This window comes from Ceratosolen solmsi, unplaced genomic scaffold (genome assembly GCF_000503995.2).
Source record: "Ceratosolen solmsi marchali unplaced genomic scaffold, CerSol_1.0 scaffold7, whole genome shotgun sequence".
Taxonomy (NCBI): Eukaryota; Metazoa; Arthropoda; class Insecta; order Hymenoptera; family Agaonidae; genus Ceratosolen; species Ceratosolen solmsi.
In genome coordinates, this window is record NW_011948413.1 from 7,010,537 (window position 1) to 7,029,694 (window position 19,158).

The window sequence follows — 19,158 nt, forward strand, 5'->3', positions numbered from 1 at the left end:
CTGTAAGCAAAACAATTGTAAGCATTTATAACGTATATAGGAATTTTTTAATGATATTTTGCAGTTTTTATTAACAGTTCCGTAATACATGATGTAACTATTAGAGTTGTAATAGTCTTTTATCATCTCCAATCTATTCCATACAAATTCACTCATCCATTGTATTTAACTATTTTATCGAGTTCAAAATTCCAAACGACAAGAAAAACTTACGAGTGACGATCGTAGACAAATACTTGATTACACCAGCTGCCCTTACCCCTACAAACATGCAAAAATCTCTGTTTTGCCATTAAACTCCTGAACTCCAATGATAAATAGCATCGAATAGCATTTAGATTTAATGCTACAACGTTTCCAACGCATCAGCTAACCGAAGCCTCACCCATATCTACAAATGTATTAATTCGCATTGCTATAAATACTTAGATAGCGCAGGAAGGATAGGGAGGTCCTCTCTCATTGTAATCCCGACATGCATCCGCCCGACGATTAAAATGCCGACAAGCCGGGCAAGCCTACGTGATCGCGCACTTAAAGGACAGGTTAGAAGACTTCATGCTCGCGCGATCCGAAAGACGCAGCCCGTTGTCGTTTGGCAGGGCTATTTGTCTCGGGCGTTAGCGCGTGTAGAGGCGCGAATACACCATCAACAGGGCGCTGAATATGCTAATGTCGAGAACGCCGGTACAGGGTCTCGCGAGAACTGTGCCGCTTTACGTTTGCTCCCACGATGCTCCTTTACTTCCTTTACTTACTTTGCAAATGAACCTCCGTATTCGTGCGCCACGTGTCCTCCTCGAAAACGAGGACACCGTGAGATGTTCATGACGCTGCACCTTTCAGACTCGTTGCTTCTTTTTGTGGCCTCCTAAACAGACTCATTGCCCCATAATTTTTAGGAAAAGCGGTATGCTGGAAATGAAATGGACTGCTCAAATGGTTGCTCAAATTATTGTTACGCGAGCGTGTAGCATTGGGAAATTATGTTTGTCTTGTTTAGTTGCGATGAATTTTACATTCGATTTTAGTATTATCTAAATTATTGAGCGAGGATACTTTTGTTTTGGGCCATGAGCGTCGCGTCATTTTTACTTCGCAACTCAAGCATCTATGCGTGTCAATTAAGAAAATACAATTCGAATTAATCTTTACACATTTTCATTCTTTCTTCTTTCTTTTTTTTTTTTTTTTTTTTTTTTTTTTTTTATATAAATTATAAGAGTATTCAATCGGAAAACTGATGTTGAAATTAATAAAATGCGTGTGATTGAGATGTACATCGGTATTTTCGTGCGATATTAAAATCTCCGCAAAATACTCAGACAATAGGAATTTTAAATAGAAATGTTAAAATGTACGTAAGGAATTCTACATGAATACTTATTATAAAAATTTTCTCTATTAAAAAGTCGACTTTATTGATAGATCGCTAGGTTAATTGGCGTGAAAATCATTATACAGTCATCGTTTCGTTTAAAGCAAAATCACACAAATAAGATAATAAATAAATTACAATAATGACAGAGAATCTGAGAAATATGCTAACTTTATGATGTATAAGCATTTGTATGATTTGCTAATACACCTCAATAAGCTGTAATTTAATAAAGGTTTTTATTTGGTAATATGATTTTAAATAATCAGTAATGTTTGTCTGAATAGTCGAGCTTGATATAAATTGTCATTTGCCGATTCTCCTGCGCCTCAAAGACGAAGACAGGAAATGGAATTCATTAACGGGGTATGAGGCAGAGAGCAGCGAGCAACTTTGCATATTAAAAGACGCCTGAAGATACCTGCAGTGCCGACTCGTTATACTCGCAACGGAGTGAAGCCCGCGACGCTCCATCTTCTTCTATATAATACATTTCTGTAATTGAACTAATCCGGTTACTAACCTTTCGCCCCTTGCGCGAGCGCGCGCGCGCGCCTTTAGTTAATAAGCGCCAATCACTCGTCGCTCGTCGCGATCGGAAGTTAAATGAGGAGTCGCCGAATGTTGGCAGCGGGGGGGATAACCGAAACATTTAACGCGACGAGTTTTATCCGCCGCCGTCGCCGCCGCAGACATAATAATCGGAAAAGGAGATGAAAAATATGGAATTGTAAGAAGGTAAAAAGCTGTTGGGATAATTGCATTAATTTATTCCTCCAAGCTCTCGCGCACAGAGTAATTTCGCAGATCCGGCAACCGCCAGCTAATTACGTCTTTAGCTACGTTCTATGATCCCCCCCCCATTCTCCCTCACCCCAAGTTCCCTCTTTCCCGCACTCAATTTCATTCAATCTTTCTTTTTTCAATCTATCTATTGCTCTTTCTTATCAACTTTTAAGCATCCTAGGTAATCGTTGGTACTTCCGCAGACAAAAGACTGTCTCGAGAACTTCTTTAAACGCCGCTCTTTATCTTTTCATCGAAAGTTATTAATGTTGCATTTTCTACCAAGTATTAAATAGTCAGAAATAATTACAAAGTTTAATGAGTAAAAAAAGATTTTATCCTAATAAACTAATCTATTGTTACATATTTTTATTGGTATCCCTGATATTTCATCAAATGTTAATTCACGAAGTTTCCAATTTGTAATTACGATAAAATCAATGACATTTGTATGTCGAACAATGTGGCAAAATTATTAATAATAAGAGAGATTGTAACAAAACTGAAAGTAAAATAAGGAAAGTAACAAAGAATATAAAATTTGAACAGAGATAATGATATATATATATATATATATATATATATATATATATATATATATATATATATATATATATATATATATATATATATATATATATATATATATATATATATATATATATATATATATATATATATATATGAGAGAGAGAGAGAGAGAGAGAGAGAGAGAGAGAGCTAGATATCCCGCGGTGCAAGAAATTTGCATGCGTATTTTTGGACTTAATTAGGTTAGACGAGGCGAACGGGTTAGAGTTCACACACTTCATTAGAAATTCTAACGGGGTGAATAGTATTTTAATGTATGCTTGTGTATACCAAGCATCTTCTCTTTTCTCTTTCCCGCCCGGTGAGTTCCTTGGTTTTCTTTCTCTTTTTTCTTCCTTTCTCTCCTTCTTTCACTCTCTCTCTCTCTCTCTCTCTCTCTCTCTCTATCTCTCTCTCTTCCTGGCTCTCTTTCATTACCTTTATTCACGACCTTTATGTGACGTAATTCACAAAAATCTCATTCTTTTTACTTGATATTCAGATTCGATTTTCGTCGTCCCATATCGCGCTCACCCATACTTATTCCTCACTGCAGATAGTTTATGTGTATGACACCCCTTTTATTTATTTAATTGCCATTTATCCGTACCGAATCCCATGCTTAGTGCACATATGATAAAGTTAGGAAAGAGAGGGGAGAAAAAAAGCAAGAGAATGCGTGAAAGAGAGAGAGAGAGAGAGAGAGAGAGAGACCGAATGAGGAAGAATCACTATTGAATACAGCAGCGTGAACCCGTTTAAATTAGACTTCCGTTTTCGTAGGCACGTTGAGACTGACGTCATTTCTTTTTCTTCTTTTTTCTCTTCTTAAACTTTACCCAAATCTTTCTCCTCTTCTATTTACCATAGACCAGGTGACATTCTCACAGTTGGACTACACGTACATTCGATGAACTTATGCTTAGATGTTTCATTATTCGCGAATGTTGTTTTAGACAGAAAAAAAAATGAAGCGATGGAAAAAATGAACTTTTTAAGTAATAATTAAACGTCCATTTTAGTTTTCTCGATAAACATTTTCCTACAACTGACAACGTAGGCGAAATATCTAAATATAGAGTAAGTATCGTATGTTTATTAGCTTTTTTGGTTTATAATGTATTTTATTTGAATAATTTTTTAGAATTTCAGAGAAGAATACAATATATTGTTTTAATTCTAAATTAATAAATAAAAAAAACTCATATTTATTATTTTTTTTTAAAAAAATCAGATTATCTCAAAATAAAAGGATTCTTAATTGTATTTAACGCGAATACTAATATAAATATGTTGAAATACATTTATACATTATCTTATACACGTATAAATTAATCAAACAATAACATTTTTTTCTTCTTTTTTTTTAATATCCGTTGTAATGAAATTATTGATTGATTAAGAAGCTTGAAAAATTAATTTTTTAACTTAATATGAGACAATAGGCATTGTTCTAGGAGTTAAGAATTATTTATAAAATCATAGCCCTAAAATATAAGATTATGTCATGGATATATTGTAAAGGTGAGATTTTTTTATGTAAAATTAATGATCTTACGATTAAGGTAATTCAATATAGTTGACAATGAAGCTCTGATTTCATTGTAAAATCATTAGCTCCGTTACCAAAAAAGTTCTTAACACTATTTTGGGTATTAACTGTATCACGTTGCAAAAGCAATGACGATACGCAATATATCCACACCCTATAAAGAAGGGGAGAATCTGGCTCGTTATTATCGACGGGCTCAGATTAATGATCAGTGAGCTCGGCTCGAGAAGCAATTGAGGAAAAAAAGAAAAGAGTCGATGGCCGTGGGCGCAAACGCAGATGAATCATTAACTTAAAGTGAGACACGAGAATTGAACAACACCACATAGTAGTAGTTAGGAACTCGACACAAAGCAACCTGCAGCATGTCGATATTCGCGCCTAAAGCCGAATGCGTCAATGATCGACAGTCACAAGGGATGAATATCTATTGATTAGCCCTCCGTTCACCCCTCCGTTATACCTGCCTTGCTCGGGCACCTGTCAAATTCTGTCTGTCTCTGTCTCTCTCCCTCTCTCTCTCTCTCTATCTATCTATCTTTCTCTCTCTCTATCTATCTATCTCTATCTATCTATCTCTATCTATCTATCTCTATCTATCTATCTCTATCTATCTATCTCTATCTATCTATCTCTATCTATCTATCTCTATCTATCTATCTCTATCTATCTATCTCTATCTATCTATCTCTATCTATCTATCTCTATCTATCTATATCTATCTATCTATCTATCTCTCTCTCTCTCTCTCTCCCACTATATCTCTGTCCGTCTGTCTGTATCATTTTCCTTTTTGACCTGCGATTTATACGTATAGGCGCGACTAATGTCATATTCTTATTGGAAGCCACGTGGCAACTTTAGAAGACAGGTAGACTCGAGTGTACGGTAACGATCGGATGGGGTCTCCCCTATTGGTTTTTTGTATCCAATAATCGATACAGTCATTATAAGAAGCGGCTTTTGTGCGGTTCTGTGTGTATGTTTCGCGTGTATGACAAATTGCTGCAATAAAGTCGTATCGTATCAAAATACGTGGTTGTTGCTGCGTTTTTTATACTCTTTAATATTCGATTATCGTTAATGAGATATTTCGCAAACGCTAATGTGGCATCGTATTTTAATGGATTTTGAAAATACATTGTTTCAGTTAATCTGAATCGAATTTTTTTTTAGATTTTATGTTTGCTTTGCTTTTATCTTTTTCCATTCTCTCGGTTATTGTACATTGAAAATGCCCGAGATAAGCAAATTATATAACAATAAAGCGATAATTGCCTGTCGACCGACCCGTTTCTTAGAAAGCACCTTAAAATACAGCGGATTTTATCATGAGAGTGAATGTTTTGCTTAGTATATCTTTATAAAACTCATGTCGAGTTGATCTCCAGAAAGGAAATGATATCATTGAAAACTCGAAAAGAGAAATGAAAAGATAACGATAGAGCACTATTCGCGGACTAATTGAGAGAATTTTATTTCTTCATTTGTCTCTTGTTTATTGAAATAATATTAAGCTACTTAATGATGTAAAAAAAATTAAGTTAAATTGCTATTTTATTGTGTGCTAATATTACGATAAATTAAATTGGATATTATTTAATTAATAAATGCAGAATATTAAATGAAAACGTATTATAAAAAATAGTATAAAAACAATTATCATTATGATAAATTATAAAATTGTATTATATTTAATTTATTTTGAAGATGCTAATGATGTACAGACAAAATCCTAAATCTTACATAAAACTTGAACAAATATGTTAGAAACATGGAAATGGTAATATTTTTATAAATTAATAAGTATGTAATGCGATGTGTGCGTGTGTGCGCGTGTGTATGAAAATCACACTCAAAAACATCATATCTCAAGTTAATGATATTATAGTATTATATTAATGATACTATAGTATAAATATCATTTTTAAATAAATATATTTAATTTCAGATCCCTAAAACTATATTTATTTCGCATGAAAAATTATATGAATGATAATTCGATTACTAGAATCACGCTATTTATTAAAAAAAAAAAAAAAAAAAAAAAAAAAAAAAAAAAAAAAAAAAAAAAAAGAAGAAGAAGAAGAAGAAAAAAAGATAATATTGTCGAAGAAAATTTTATTTATCTTAAATAAATATGATTATCTTAAAATACATTTTTATTCTATGAATAGTTTTTAATTAGCCATATTTAATTAAAATCATTGAGAAGTTAATTTTCTATTGTTTGGTTTAGTTCGGAAAAGTAATTTATTACTAATGTAAATCTTCACTCCCTTTTGACTTAATGAGAAATTATTCGATAAATTTTATAATACATTGATAATACTATAAACTAACAAAGTATGTTATCGTTTATATTTTCAAAAATATAATCACCGTCACTTTTGCCCCTTCCTATACTTGTCAAAGTTTTGCAATTTTCAAAAGCATGAATTAATTGCGAACGGCTAAAAATATCGAGAAATGAGAACTTGATGTTTAGACGAGTGAATTGACTGAAATTCAGTTTAAATGGGACTAGAAGCGCAATATTCCCGCAAAATTATCATAAAAGTCTGTCGAATATTATAATAATGCTTACTAAGATTTCCCTTCGCCTCGGCAACTCGCCTCAAACAAATACGTGGCGCATTTTAGTATTTTAAAATATTTCGAACAAAGCCAAAGAATTATAATAAGCGAGTAAATAATTATATAGACAAAACATGAGAATTGCGTTAATTTTCAGTTACATTAACATGGTCTTCTTAGTGACCGACCCTACACTCAAACACGTGCCTACTTAGCTGCATAACATGCCGAGCACTAATTTGAAAATGATCGTCCTAACGATCCCCACGCATTATACCAACAATCTTCGAAAGCTCGCACCTGGTATAAGCCTTCTGTTGTAACTAGGTTCGGGTGCCAAAGTGGTGTTTACTCACAATTTCGATAACGGCTATTATGATTTTATTTTCTCTCTCTTTTCGTGCTCTAATCATAATGCGCTCGAAGGAGTAGAAAAACAAATATACTCTTTGCGCGCGTGACTCGAGCTATGCGAGTGCGCACGTGGACTCGTCCATGCGCATCTACTTATACGAATTCGGTTGAAGCATTTGTCTTGCGGGCGTTACGTACACGGCCAATAATCATTCTTTCTGAATTTCATCCCATTTTATTTATCTAGCCATCAATAGCTACGATTCATAATAAAAACGAGGATGACAAAAAATTCACGCTGCGACTGAGCGAGTGAAAGAAAGAGTGAAACATTGTCCAGACTTCGCCATCTAACAATATACGCGTATCGTCGTCAATCCGTGATGTAGTTTTACCTTTGGGTTCCCTCTTTTGAAATCCCATACTATCCAAGCATTATTCAAACTGCGAAACAAAGGACGATCACATTACCGGCTCTTTCAACTTCAGCGCATCTTGCGATGGTTTTGCATCGTGCATGATATGCAAATGTCGGGAAAAAAATTGCCTACCAAGTTCTTACTGGAAAAGGGCGTGTGAATAAGTCGAAATGTCGTTGATGTCGCTTGCTTTCGCGACGAGAGAGCGTCAAAATTACGCTTTTTATTCCCGGATTTCCGTTAAAAATAATAAACTCACCACATCTAACAATTATAACTTGCAGCATACGAGCATGTGTAATATAAAAATAAGCATTTGCAAGGTGCCATTTATCGTCCTTAAAAATAAATATTCTTTCTATTTTCATGATAATAATAGTAATGACGATTAAAGATAAATAAGCAGTCGATTAATTTTAATATGATTTAAAAAAAAAAAATTTCAATTTGTATTCCGAAATTTATAAAATTATTATTTTATAACGGCTATATATACATATTTATATTATATATATTATATATATTTATATATATATATATATATATAATTTATATATAATTTATAAAATTTATAAATTTATATATATATATATATATATATTGATTAATAAAAATCGATAAATTAATCAATTGATTTGTTTCGCCAATAAAATTAAGGCATCATTTTATTATAATCTATTGTATAATGTTTATATCTTCTATCCAAAAGATAATTAAAATAAATACATTAATTAATTAGGATTCTTTTATCAATCAATGTACCATTTTATTATAATGAATTGTTTCACATTTCTTTTAACGTCAAGTTTTCTATATAAATTTATAAATATCTGCCATACAATCGTGTCTTATTTATAAAAAAAAAATCACTATCTCTCATCGTGTGAATTAATTTTACTTGACAATTTGCTAAAATGTAATAATTTGCCTGAACGAATCAATATATTTTTATAAATTTCTATCTACCCTTTCGAAAGCTGTTCTCACACTAAACATTGTAAAATAATAAATTTATTTCTCTATTTAGGCATATGAGTTTTATTTGATGCGAGCAACTCCCACGTGACCTCATTACATTCTTCATGCATACTTCTCAATTGCTTAAAGGAAGGGGAGGGGAGGGGAGGGGGGGATAATTAAATACGTAAAAAATTCTTTTTGATCATTAGACGAGCAAAAAATCATATATACAAAGACTGCGGTTAAGATGAAGAAAAGGAAGGAAGACTGAATTACTTCACGAGTGTTTTTGCATCTCTCCATCAGATTTCTCGACGCGCGCAGATAAAGCACTCGGAAGTGCGGACTATTGGGTTGAAAAGAAACAGCAGAGGGACAAAGAGAAAGAGCGAGCGGGATGGGGGGGGGGGGGGGGGGAGCAGGCTCGAAACGAGGAGAAAAAAGCCAAGGATGGGACGCCGTATTTACATGGATAGCGCCGATCCTCGTTGGCTGCTTCTTGTAATCGCGCGTATGCGCGGAGGTTTTCAGCTCTTTGCCGGTGAGCACTCGGCCGGATGAATTAAGTAACTTGTAATTAGTGTAATTAAGAGACAATATCCTGCGTCCATTGCTTCCTCATTATGTATTTACATACGCATGAGCTGTCGGGAGCGTCTCATTAATCGATCATGTCCTTGAGCCTTCGTACTATCGCGGAAGACGCTCACTGTTGACGTGTAGATCCCCCGCCGAAGATAGCACGGAAGAGAAAAGAAGAGAGGAAGAGAGCGCATGTAAAAAGTTTACAGGACGAGCCAATATGACCCTCCAGTATAGATCTTGACGTACGATAGAAGCGCCAAGTCTCGTCAGTTGGATGTCAACCCTCCTTGTTTTTTGCCTCTCCTTTAATAATTGATCATCTGATTACGTTACATCTATACTGCGGGCTCCTTCCCGTAACATCATTCCCGTCACCCCCCTCCCGCCAATGTCCCGTCGCAACACACCTCGCGGCTGTGTTTCTACGGTATGCGTGCTTGTGTGAGTACATTCAATGTAGGAGAACGTTATTCTTACACCTATGCATCGGGCCATTTTTTTTTTGTTCTTTCTTCTATACTTGGGACGCCATTTGCGTATAACCCCCTTAACGACAAATATAGCAAAGCCACCCCTTGTAATGAGGGCCCCCCACCAATGAAACTGTTGTTTTTTGCTTCATTTTTTCTTATTCTCTTACTTCATGTTACTCTACCATTGTGTAGGGCACAACCTCTCCCTCCACTCTCTCTCTCTCTCTCTCTCTCTCTCTCTCTTTCTCTATATAGATGTGCGTATATGTGTATAAAAACTCACACATACTTTATGTTATTATATACGTACGTTTTACATGTCTCTCTCTTATTTGTTCATTCATTCAATCTTTGTATTTTATTAGGACGTTTTCAGTTAGACGTTTTATCTCCATAACATCTAATTATAATATACAATTATTCTTTTATTGAATTTTATTTATTTAAAACAAAAAAAAAATAATAACAAATTGGATTTAGAATTATAATGGTTGCTCGCAAAAGACTAATTATATTCTTTAACATTTATGCTGATACAATATGCTTTTGAATATGAATATATAATTATAATACGAGCCAGTAATTAATTACATGTTTTATGAATAATATACTCATATTAAAGCCAAAGAATATATAATTGCATATAATCTATTATTTATATCGATGTAAGTATTTAATGTGGATTACACTATTAGATAAAATTATAATAAATATAATTTAAGGTATTTTACATATTGTTATTATTATGGATATTGTAAATTTCTTTCAATTTTACATATTTTATATTGAATATTTAATTTCTTTCGAAATATTGTACAACGTTACAAGGTAATGCATGTATATTGATTTGCATTAATATATATTGCAGAAAATAAAATACATCAATTTATTAAAAATCTACTATCGAAGACATAATCTTACGTATAATTACGTAAAACTGTATTATATTGACTAATTATATTAAAGAAATTTGGAGGTTCATTTGCATTTGCAGGCGATAATATTGCATTTAAGTTTAAAATGCCATCGGAGAACAGTAAATTGCACCACTACTTATATAAAATTTAACAAACTTGTTCATTATATCAACGAGTAATTCACTTGAGACAGTCGTGGTAACAGATAAAAGCTCGGAAATACCAGTCGAGACGGAGATAAAACCAACGAAACAAAAGGAAAATAGGAGTCGGGAAGAAGAAATGAAATAACTTGACGGAGATGAAAGCTTAGTAGTAGAGACTACGAAGAGGAAAAAATGGGAGAAAGGGTGATGAGGAGGTAGTGAAAGTAGAACGAGGGGTGCAAGTATCTCTCGGCAGCCGTCGTCGTCACTCCACTAATGTCGGTAATAATGCTATAAGTTGGTACAGATGGTAATTCAATTGATGATTGAATCTCGCGCACGCGATTCATAAACAAAGTGACATGATTATAGGCTTTGAAAATGTGTTGCCTTGGTAAAACCATTCCAACTACTCGATTTTTATTCTTCCTTACCCCCCCCCCTTTTTTTTTTAATCATAATTCTCTTGCATAATTATTAAACACACACACCTTAACGTTTTCTTTCTTCTTACTCGTGTCCTCGTTATATTTTTTAAAATATTGCCCTTTCAAAGTGAATAATAATAACTCTTACATAAGTATTCTTACACTCCGGTGCACATAATTATATTAATTCTCAGAATTTCTATTTTAAAGAATTATAAAAACTATGCTACCTTGTATTCAGTGAAATGCATAAAAAAGAAAAATGTGTAGGTAGAAATGTCATATTCATTTATGCGGTATTTTATACATAAAATGTGGTATTCCTTGTTAATTACTTTGCAAACGATAAATAAAAAAAAAAATTTAACAAACCTTAGAGCTTATAAGTGAATTTAATCATAATATTTATGTATAATTTAGAAATGGTTGTTGTTAAAATTCTATCGACCAACGTAATTTTTATATTTTACATTCAGTACGTCAAGAATAATACTGTTTTAACATTCACAAAAAAAAAAAAAATAAAGTACAGTGCTTACATAGTATCCCTGGTCTTTTTTTTTTGTTTTTTTTTTTATCTTTTATTCTCTTCTTTTATATCAATTACCAAGAGTAAATTTATGCATTACTTGCTCTTTTAGTATCGATTTTTTATTACATATATAGATTTCATTGATAACGAGTACACAAAGTCAATATACGTATTATTTTTTTAAATATAAGGAAATTAAAAATGTACAATTTAATTTTATATCTTCTATTGAATTCGAATCTCATAACTTAAATTTTATAAAAATTCTTATGGAGCTTTATTATTTTATTATCCTATATACATTATAATATTTAAAAAGCAAATGCATAATTTGAAAAAATCTTAAAGATTTTCTATGATTTTTAATTTACGTTCTTACAAAAGGATTAAAGTTATGACAAATTAATGCCATATTACATTTTTTTATTTCATAAATATTTTAGTTTTTCGATAACAATATTTTGAAATAAGTAAAATATATTAAAATTAACTTACGTATGTGGGCAACTGCAATGGTAATTGTAATATCTTCGTACAAATTTGGAAAATCTTTCGTAGTTCTTACTATATTTGAATTTAATGAAGTTACCAATTGGTATCGTTAAATTTCTTTTGTCATTGATATTTCTGTTTGATATATTGGTTGAATGAAATCATGATTTCTGAATTTGTCATTTTATGATTAAACGAAATCTATATTTTTCAAAATAATGTCCTTGCAATCAATTTATAAAATCATTTGGAATTTATAAATGGTTAAAAAGAAATTCGTTAATTATCAATATGAAAGATATCCAGAGAGAGAGAGAGAGAGAGAGAGAGAGAGAGAGAGAGAGTATGTGAAAATTTTTCAAACTATATGACAAACGACGGATAAATGATCTATTGCAGATCTCCAAGTAGCGTGATAGCAAACCATCATGTAGTCCTTACAGCAATCAACTAATATATCGATGTGTATAATCTGTTTTTAATTAACTTTAACTTTCGGCTATCTCTGAATTTTTTATTTGCCTGATAAGTGGCTTCAAAAATAAACTAATGGTGTATTAAATATTAAAATATCGTATGTAATAGGACAGTCGTGGGCTTAAGATTCATTAAATTCATGAAAATTGTAATCAAAGGAGCAAATCGAAGTTGAAAATCGAAAGTAGCAATGTCGCGAGAATATCCATAATTGTAATAATGCTTGTGCGGATGTGCGCAATGCAAGAGGGCAAGCGAATTGCGTGCTGGAGTTAACCGATGGCCTCGCACGCACGTTGCGCCGTAGCTCTTATATATACGGAAAAAAGGAAAGTAAAAATCGATAGTCTTTTTTCTCGCGGCTGGGGCATATCGTTGCCGCTTTGACGTGTGTAATTAGTTTCGCAACTGCTACACCCGGAGAGCTGGTAGTGGAGTATCTCGGGCCAGAATCGGCGGCTGCGAGAGGAGAGGACGCGCGAGTTCGGCTGGGACAGGTGCATACCGTGAGAGAATTTGATTAATTAATATTGAGATGAGGAAAACGATGAGGCGTCTCATAACATTTAACGCGTTAGCGGGTTCATTTTTGTAATAGGAGGCGCGTCTTATTCTCGCCGGCACTTGGTATTCTCACCTGGCCAAAGACGCGCGCTTCTTTATGCATTTCGCTTGGATATTTATCGCGTGCCGGTATCGCCAAACTGCGCGAGCAAAATCATACGTTCGTCATTAAGTTCGAATCACCTTGGACGTTTTTTTTTTCTACGTCGGCGGAAGTACGAAGCAGGTTTCGAGGAACAAAGAGGAATTTCGCTTTAAAGGAACTATGCTTTATAAACTACGTGGGTTTTGTATAATGGACGGCAACTAGTATAACGAGAAACTTTTTGTACCTCGAAAATATAAAGTATTTTTTATTATCGCGCGATTGTCATTATGCGTCTATAGAATTATATTATCTTTGGGATGTATGAATTTACAAAGGGGACAATGTGAAAAGTTATGACAGAGAGTAGGGATTCTTTACTAAAGTTGTACCACTTTTTCAACAAAACAGCAATACAATTCTGGCACGACAAATTTAATGCTGCTAATAATACTCTTATTTTAAAGATTTTAAAGATAACAACTCTGGGAAAAGCACGTCGTTATCTTGCTATCGATGCCGATATCTTGCAAACAATAGCTGGTTCGTACTTACAAATTATATACCTTAGTCTTAAGGTTTAAGAGAACAAAATATTTTTTATTGAATTATTGAAATTCACAATAAATTAACAACATTATTTAACTATGCAATTCAGCTAATATAATTGGAGTACGTAATATCGAGGGACATTAGTGAAATATGAGCTCATTCATTCATTGTATCAATGTTTATTTTTGTACTGTTTCGTAAAATACGCCCCCGCGCGCACTAATTAATTATTTGAATACACGGTAATTAGAAATATAATTCCTAAATTATTTAATAATAGAGACAAATGGTGTATTGCTCGTTAAATTCATTTGGAATAGCATGCCTAAAGAAAAATAGGATCAACAGTTTTTGAAATATTAGAGCAATTAATTTTATCTGAAAGAGAAATTTTTTATTGAAATGTAAGCAACTTGAAAATTACAAATCCATTGGACCATCTAAAAAATCATTCGGATAATGATGTATCATCGGTGCATCACAACATTAGAAGAAACATGACAAAGAATACAGTACGAGTTTATATATTGTATATAAAAAAAAAAAAAAAAAAAAAAAAAAAAAAAAAAACCGTCTAAGCGTCTAAATGACTATAAGTAATAGTAAATTTTACTTATATAAAGTAAATATGCACATCAAAGTTTTATGGAGTGGTAAAGCAAATGCTACCAATTATTGCCAACATTCGGGAATCAATGATTAAAAAAAATTTCATAGCAAATGACAATATACAGCTACGCGGGAATAGCTGCGCCGTCGGTTCAACTGCCCATTAAATTCAAAAGCCGAATTAAAATTCTTTGTTAGGCAAAAATGATTAATGTGGTTATTCCCGACAGCATACAATGAACGGGTAATCCGCCACCTCGATGTATTCGCTCGCATATTATGATGCGACTGCGGAGACACGATGGTGTAGGTTTGTGTGTACACAGGGCCGAGAACCGAGCGTTACCACAATTAATCCGCAGGCACGTCCAGTTTATCCCAACTGGTCATTGGTATTTCAAACGGCCCCGTGCGTACGTGACTGCTCTTCGACTCGGCATCTTTGTGGCTCAGCTGTGGCTTACGATTGCCACCCTTCCAATTCCTAACACCCAATTAAACATCGCCGCAACTCCCGACGAGTCCTTTCAATCTTCCTACTTTATCTGCGTCGTCGACGAGGCTCGTTTAATTACGACTATCACGCCCACTTCACGTTATCCCTAAATTCGCGCCCAATGAGTCCTTTACCCTCCCGCGCTTCTTCTCACGATACCATATGCTTGCAGATACGACGCCGTACTCCAGATCTACAATGAGATACGCAGAGTCTATAAGGATTTCGAGATCGATTGGATGCAGATTCACGATGCGGGATGTACGATCGACGACACCGAGCTCCCACATCACTTGACCAATAAAGCCGATCTCGATCGTCTGATCGAAGGAACCTTCAAGTCCTTCCTCAATGCTCTGCCAGCCATCCCCACGATCGTCACTGTCGCTAGGTATGACAAAGATTCAAGGTCGCGCCACTTGGGCGGATAAATTATTTCAAATATCTTGATTGTTCTATCTTGGCTCGAAGGTCAAATACCTTCCTCCTCTTGAGAAGAAAATTTAAAGTCAATTTAACAAAGTCCCGTAACCATTGTCCAATTGGTGATATTTTATAATATATGCAATTTAGAATAAAACAATAATTAAGGACTTTGTGGAGCAAGTAGCATTAATGAAAAAAAAAAAACAAACAAAACAGTCCCTTATAAGATAAAATTGATATAGATAAATGTTAGCTCATTATGATTTTAATTTCCTTGCAGTGAGAAATGTTTTATGCGAAAGGACACCATACTTATATATTATATCAATATTTATATTGATATCCTGTATAATAATTTTTAGTTAATATTAATTCCGATTTTAATACACGATCACTAATTTCAGCACATATTTTTATACGAAATGTATGCCTAAATTCTATTTATAATTTCATAAAACGAGTAAATTAAAGTTAAAACTTATATTTTTGATATTTTAAATGAATGCATCGATTTCATAACTTAACAATATTGTCGATGGAAATTTTTGTAAAAAAAATCTGTTACATATTGATAATTATTTTTACCCCTTATATAGACGCTTATAATTACAAGAGGATTTTAATACTAAATGTATTTGTATTACCAATAATATTGAAAATAAAATACAGCGCGCTTAAAAATATTCTACACGTAAAAAGATTTAAGTTTAAATGAAAAATTTGGTAATATTATATTACGTTGATTGGCGAAAATGTGGGAGGAGGGTGGGTGTGGAAATTATTTACAAATTCTTCTTCATATATCCTGATTGCAGTTAGACAATTTATTCACGAGATAGTTTTAAATTATGTTTATAATAAATATGAATATAGTGGGACGATTTTTTATTGCAACAAAAAGTCAATTAGTAAATCAATATAAAAAAAAATAAAATAAAATAAAATAAAATAAATTGAATGTTGGAAAATAATTTTGATATATTAAATTGATGTATATATAGAATCGAATAAATTATTAAATGTTAATGTTTCTATATTGCCATCTGTATGAATCAGTTATAATATTAATGCGAGCTGTTTTTCAAGTGTTCCTCTCGAAGCTGTAGATGGCACAAGAGAATTAGTACGGTTAAAGGAGAAAAAAAGAGGTGGGGGCCCTACCCTAGGGTGGGCCGAAATGGGCGTTGGTTTTATAAAAAAGGGCGTCAGTTGGGACACTGAGAAGTCCCACCTTCTAAACCAAAATGAGGGGCAAATATTACACCAGGGGTGAGCAAAATTTTAATCGATGATTCCACGTTTTGCCGTAAGATGTCGCTACCAATCGAATAACACGACATTATCCTGACACATTCAATATTTATTATACAATTGTTTTACCGTAATTTTTTTACGCAATCGTGTATAAAATCATCCTACAGCTGTAATTTCAAAGAAATACATGGCATTAACTACACTCTCAACAATACTTTAATAATACTATAAATTTATGTAGATGATCGTTGCTCAAGGATATACATATATATTTTGGAAATTTTATATATAATATACATTGTCATCAAATTAAAGTGCTTGTAAAACGTTTATTTTAAAGAATTGTAATACTGATACAGCAAACGATTAATGGAAGTAACATGATTTTATACATGAAGATAAAATATTTGAAAATATATATTTGACATTTTGTCCATAATTGTATACAGTGAATTAATTGCAAAATATGAAAAATGTAATTATTAGCAGATAAAATTATCGTAACGGTTACTTCATGAATAATCATTAACGAATGACGAATGAAAAAATTATGCATTATCAAGTCCTATGAAATATTTCTTTATTGAAGGGAACATTTTAAAAGGATGAAGAATATTAATATTAATTTTACATTTGCTTCTATTATCAGAACTTTAAGTTGAGTAAAAACCTGATTAATCCTCTCTGTATGATGTATGAGCGCGCGCGCGTGTGTGTGTACGCGTTCCCGCGTGAATATTCGCGAATGATAATTAATAGATATAATGTACTATTGCATTCGGAAATCATATCTTTTTGTACGCGTATGAAAAATCTCAACAATTAACATTTCAATATAGAATAATAAGAAAATATATTTGACATTCGGGATACGAAAGTATTTCGATGCTAAACAATTTTTCCTAATATTTGAACAGTATTTATTTGTAAAATTCTCGTACTTTACTGTATCATTGTGATTTAAGCATTAGTTGCATTATTATCCAAAATGCGAACAGTGTTGCAACTTCAACGATGTTGAATTGTTAAGTGGGTAAACAATATTGTTTCGTAATACGAGAAGGAATTAGAGTGGCTAAGTATCTTTGTCGAATAAGCAGCGTGGCGCCACCTACCGTCAAGACCGTCGAAGCCTCGGTGTGTGACACTCGGTTATTATGTCCTGTACATAGCGGTGAAATCGCGACGTGCGTGGTGGGGGAGGGGTTGGGACGTGGAAGAAAAAAGATCGATTCACCCCACTTTGCTCACATAACGCAAACTATTCCCCGTCTTTTAATATCTCTTTCACCCCACTCCTCTCTCGTACCACCAAAACCATCCCCCACACCTTCTCCCCCTCACCTTCTCCTCCACCGACCACCTTCGTCACTACCTCCTGCTCCTCCTCCCACTTCAGCTTCTTTTTCCTCCCACCCCCTAGCCCCTGTAAGCTGCATCCCCTCCAATCGCCTCTTACGCGCCCTATTCTCCCCTCTACGTCTTTTTACTTTTCATCCGGGGTTACGACCACTAGCGTGCCGAACCCCCTCCCCCCTCCCCCTGCCTCTTACTCCCACTTCCGGGATGAAACGAAGCATTGCTGCGCGTCGAATGTCGTCGTCGCGAGTACACGGCAAATGAGGAGAAGCGATTGTTTCTCTCTTCTTCCTCTTCTTCTTTTTTTTTTCCTTTTTGGTTTTTTTTGTTTTTGTTTTTGCTTTTTTTTTTTTTTTTTTGTTTTCTTTTTGTTTTCTTTAATGTAGAAACAATTAGTCGAAAGAAATTTACTACCAGCAATAATTGTATAATAGACTATTAGACAGCGGGAGGAATCACGCAAAGCATAATTGATTGTTGCGTACTGCCTAGTAATTGGTTATATTTCCTATCCATTTTAATTTCTCCGTTTTGTGTTTATTTCATAGATCCTGCGATGATGAATATTGTCCTGCGGAAGATGTAGAACAAATACAAGTTGGCGTTTTGGATGAATTACGACAGAGAATCGGACCGAAGATTAATGTGCGTTTGGCTTATCTTGAGAAAGAAGAAGACTTGCAGTGAATATTTACTGCAGCATTCCAATAATATTCTCCGATTTTTAAATTAGAAAGTATTGGAGAAAGATCGTGTTTTTGTTTGTTTGTTTTTTTTTTTTTGGTTTTTTTTTTGTTTTTTTTTTGTTTTTTTTTTTCTTGTTTTTTTTTTGTTTTTTGTTTTTTTTTTTGTTTTTTAATATTACTCATTAACATGAATTTTGCTTAATTTATCTTATTTATTATTATTAAGGATTTCATTTAGATATAAGCAGCAGAAGATTTTTCAGATTTTATCGAGCTCAAGAATAAGTTTGCCTTTCCCTTTGGTAGTGGATGCAGTTTAAATTATGTCGATATTCAAATTGGAAATAGTCATTACTTCCTTTATTGTCTGTATCAATTTAAAAATAGATTTGATACTCGATGTTGCAAAACATATTTGAAGATAAATTTGTACCGAATAATTGTAGCGAAATAGTTGCATAAGATTCATCATTTGAGAATA

At 33.3% G+C, this 19,158-nt stretch overlaps 1 protein-coding gene across 1 annotated transcript in view; it reads left to right on the forward strand.

The window, feature by feature from the left end:
- MESR6 (misexpression suppressor of ras 6) overlaps nucleotides 1-18,740 on the forward strand; it is a 705,795-nt gene extending 687,055 nt beyond the window's left edge. The window contains exons 7-8 of the mRNA XM_011506116.1: nucleotides 15,125-15,343; nucleotides 18,540-18,740. Of these exons, the coding sequence (XP_011504418.1) occupies nucleotides 15,125-15,343; nucleotides 18,540-18,678 (358 nt within the window). The 3' untranslated portion in view covers nucleotides 18,679-18,740. The remainder of the gene's footprint in view (nucleotides 1-15,124; nucleotides 15,344-18,539) is intronic.
- The last annotated feature ends 418 nt before the right edge of the window (nucleotides 18,741-19,158 follow it).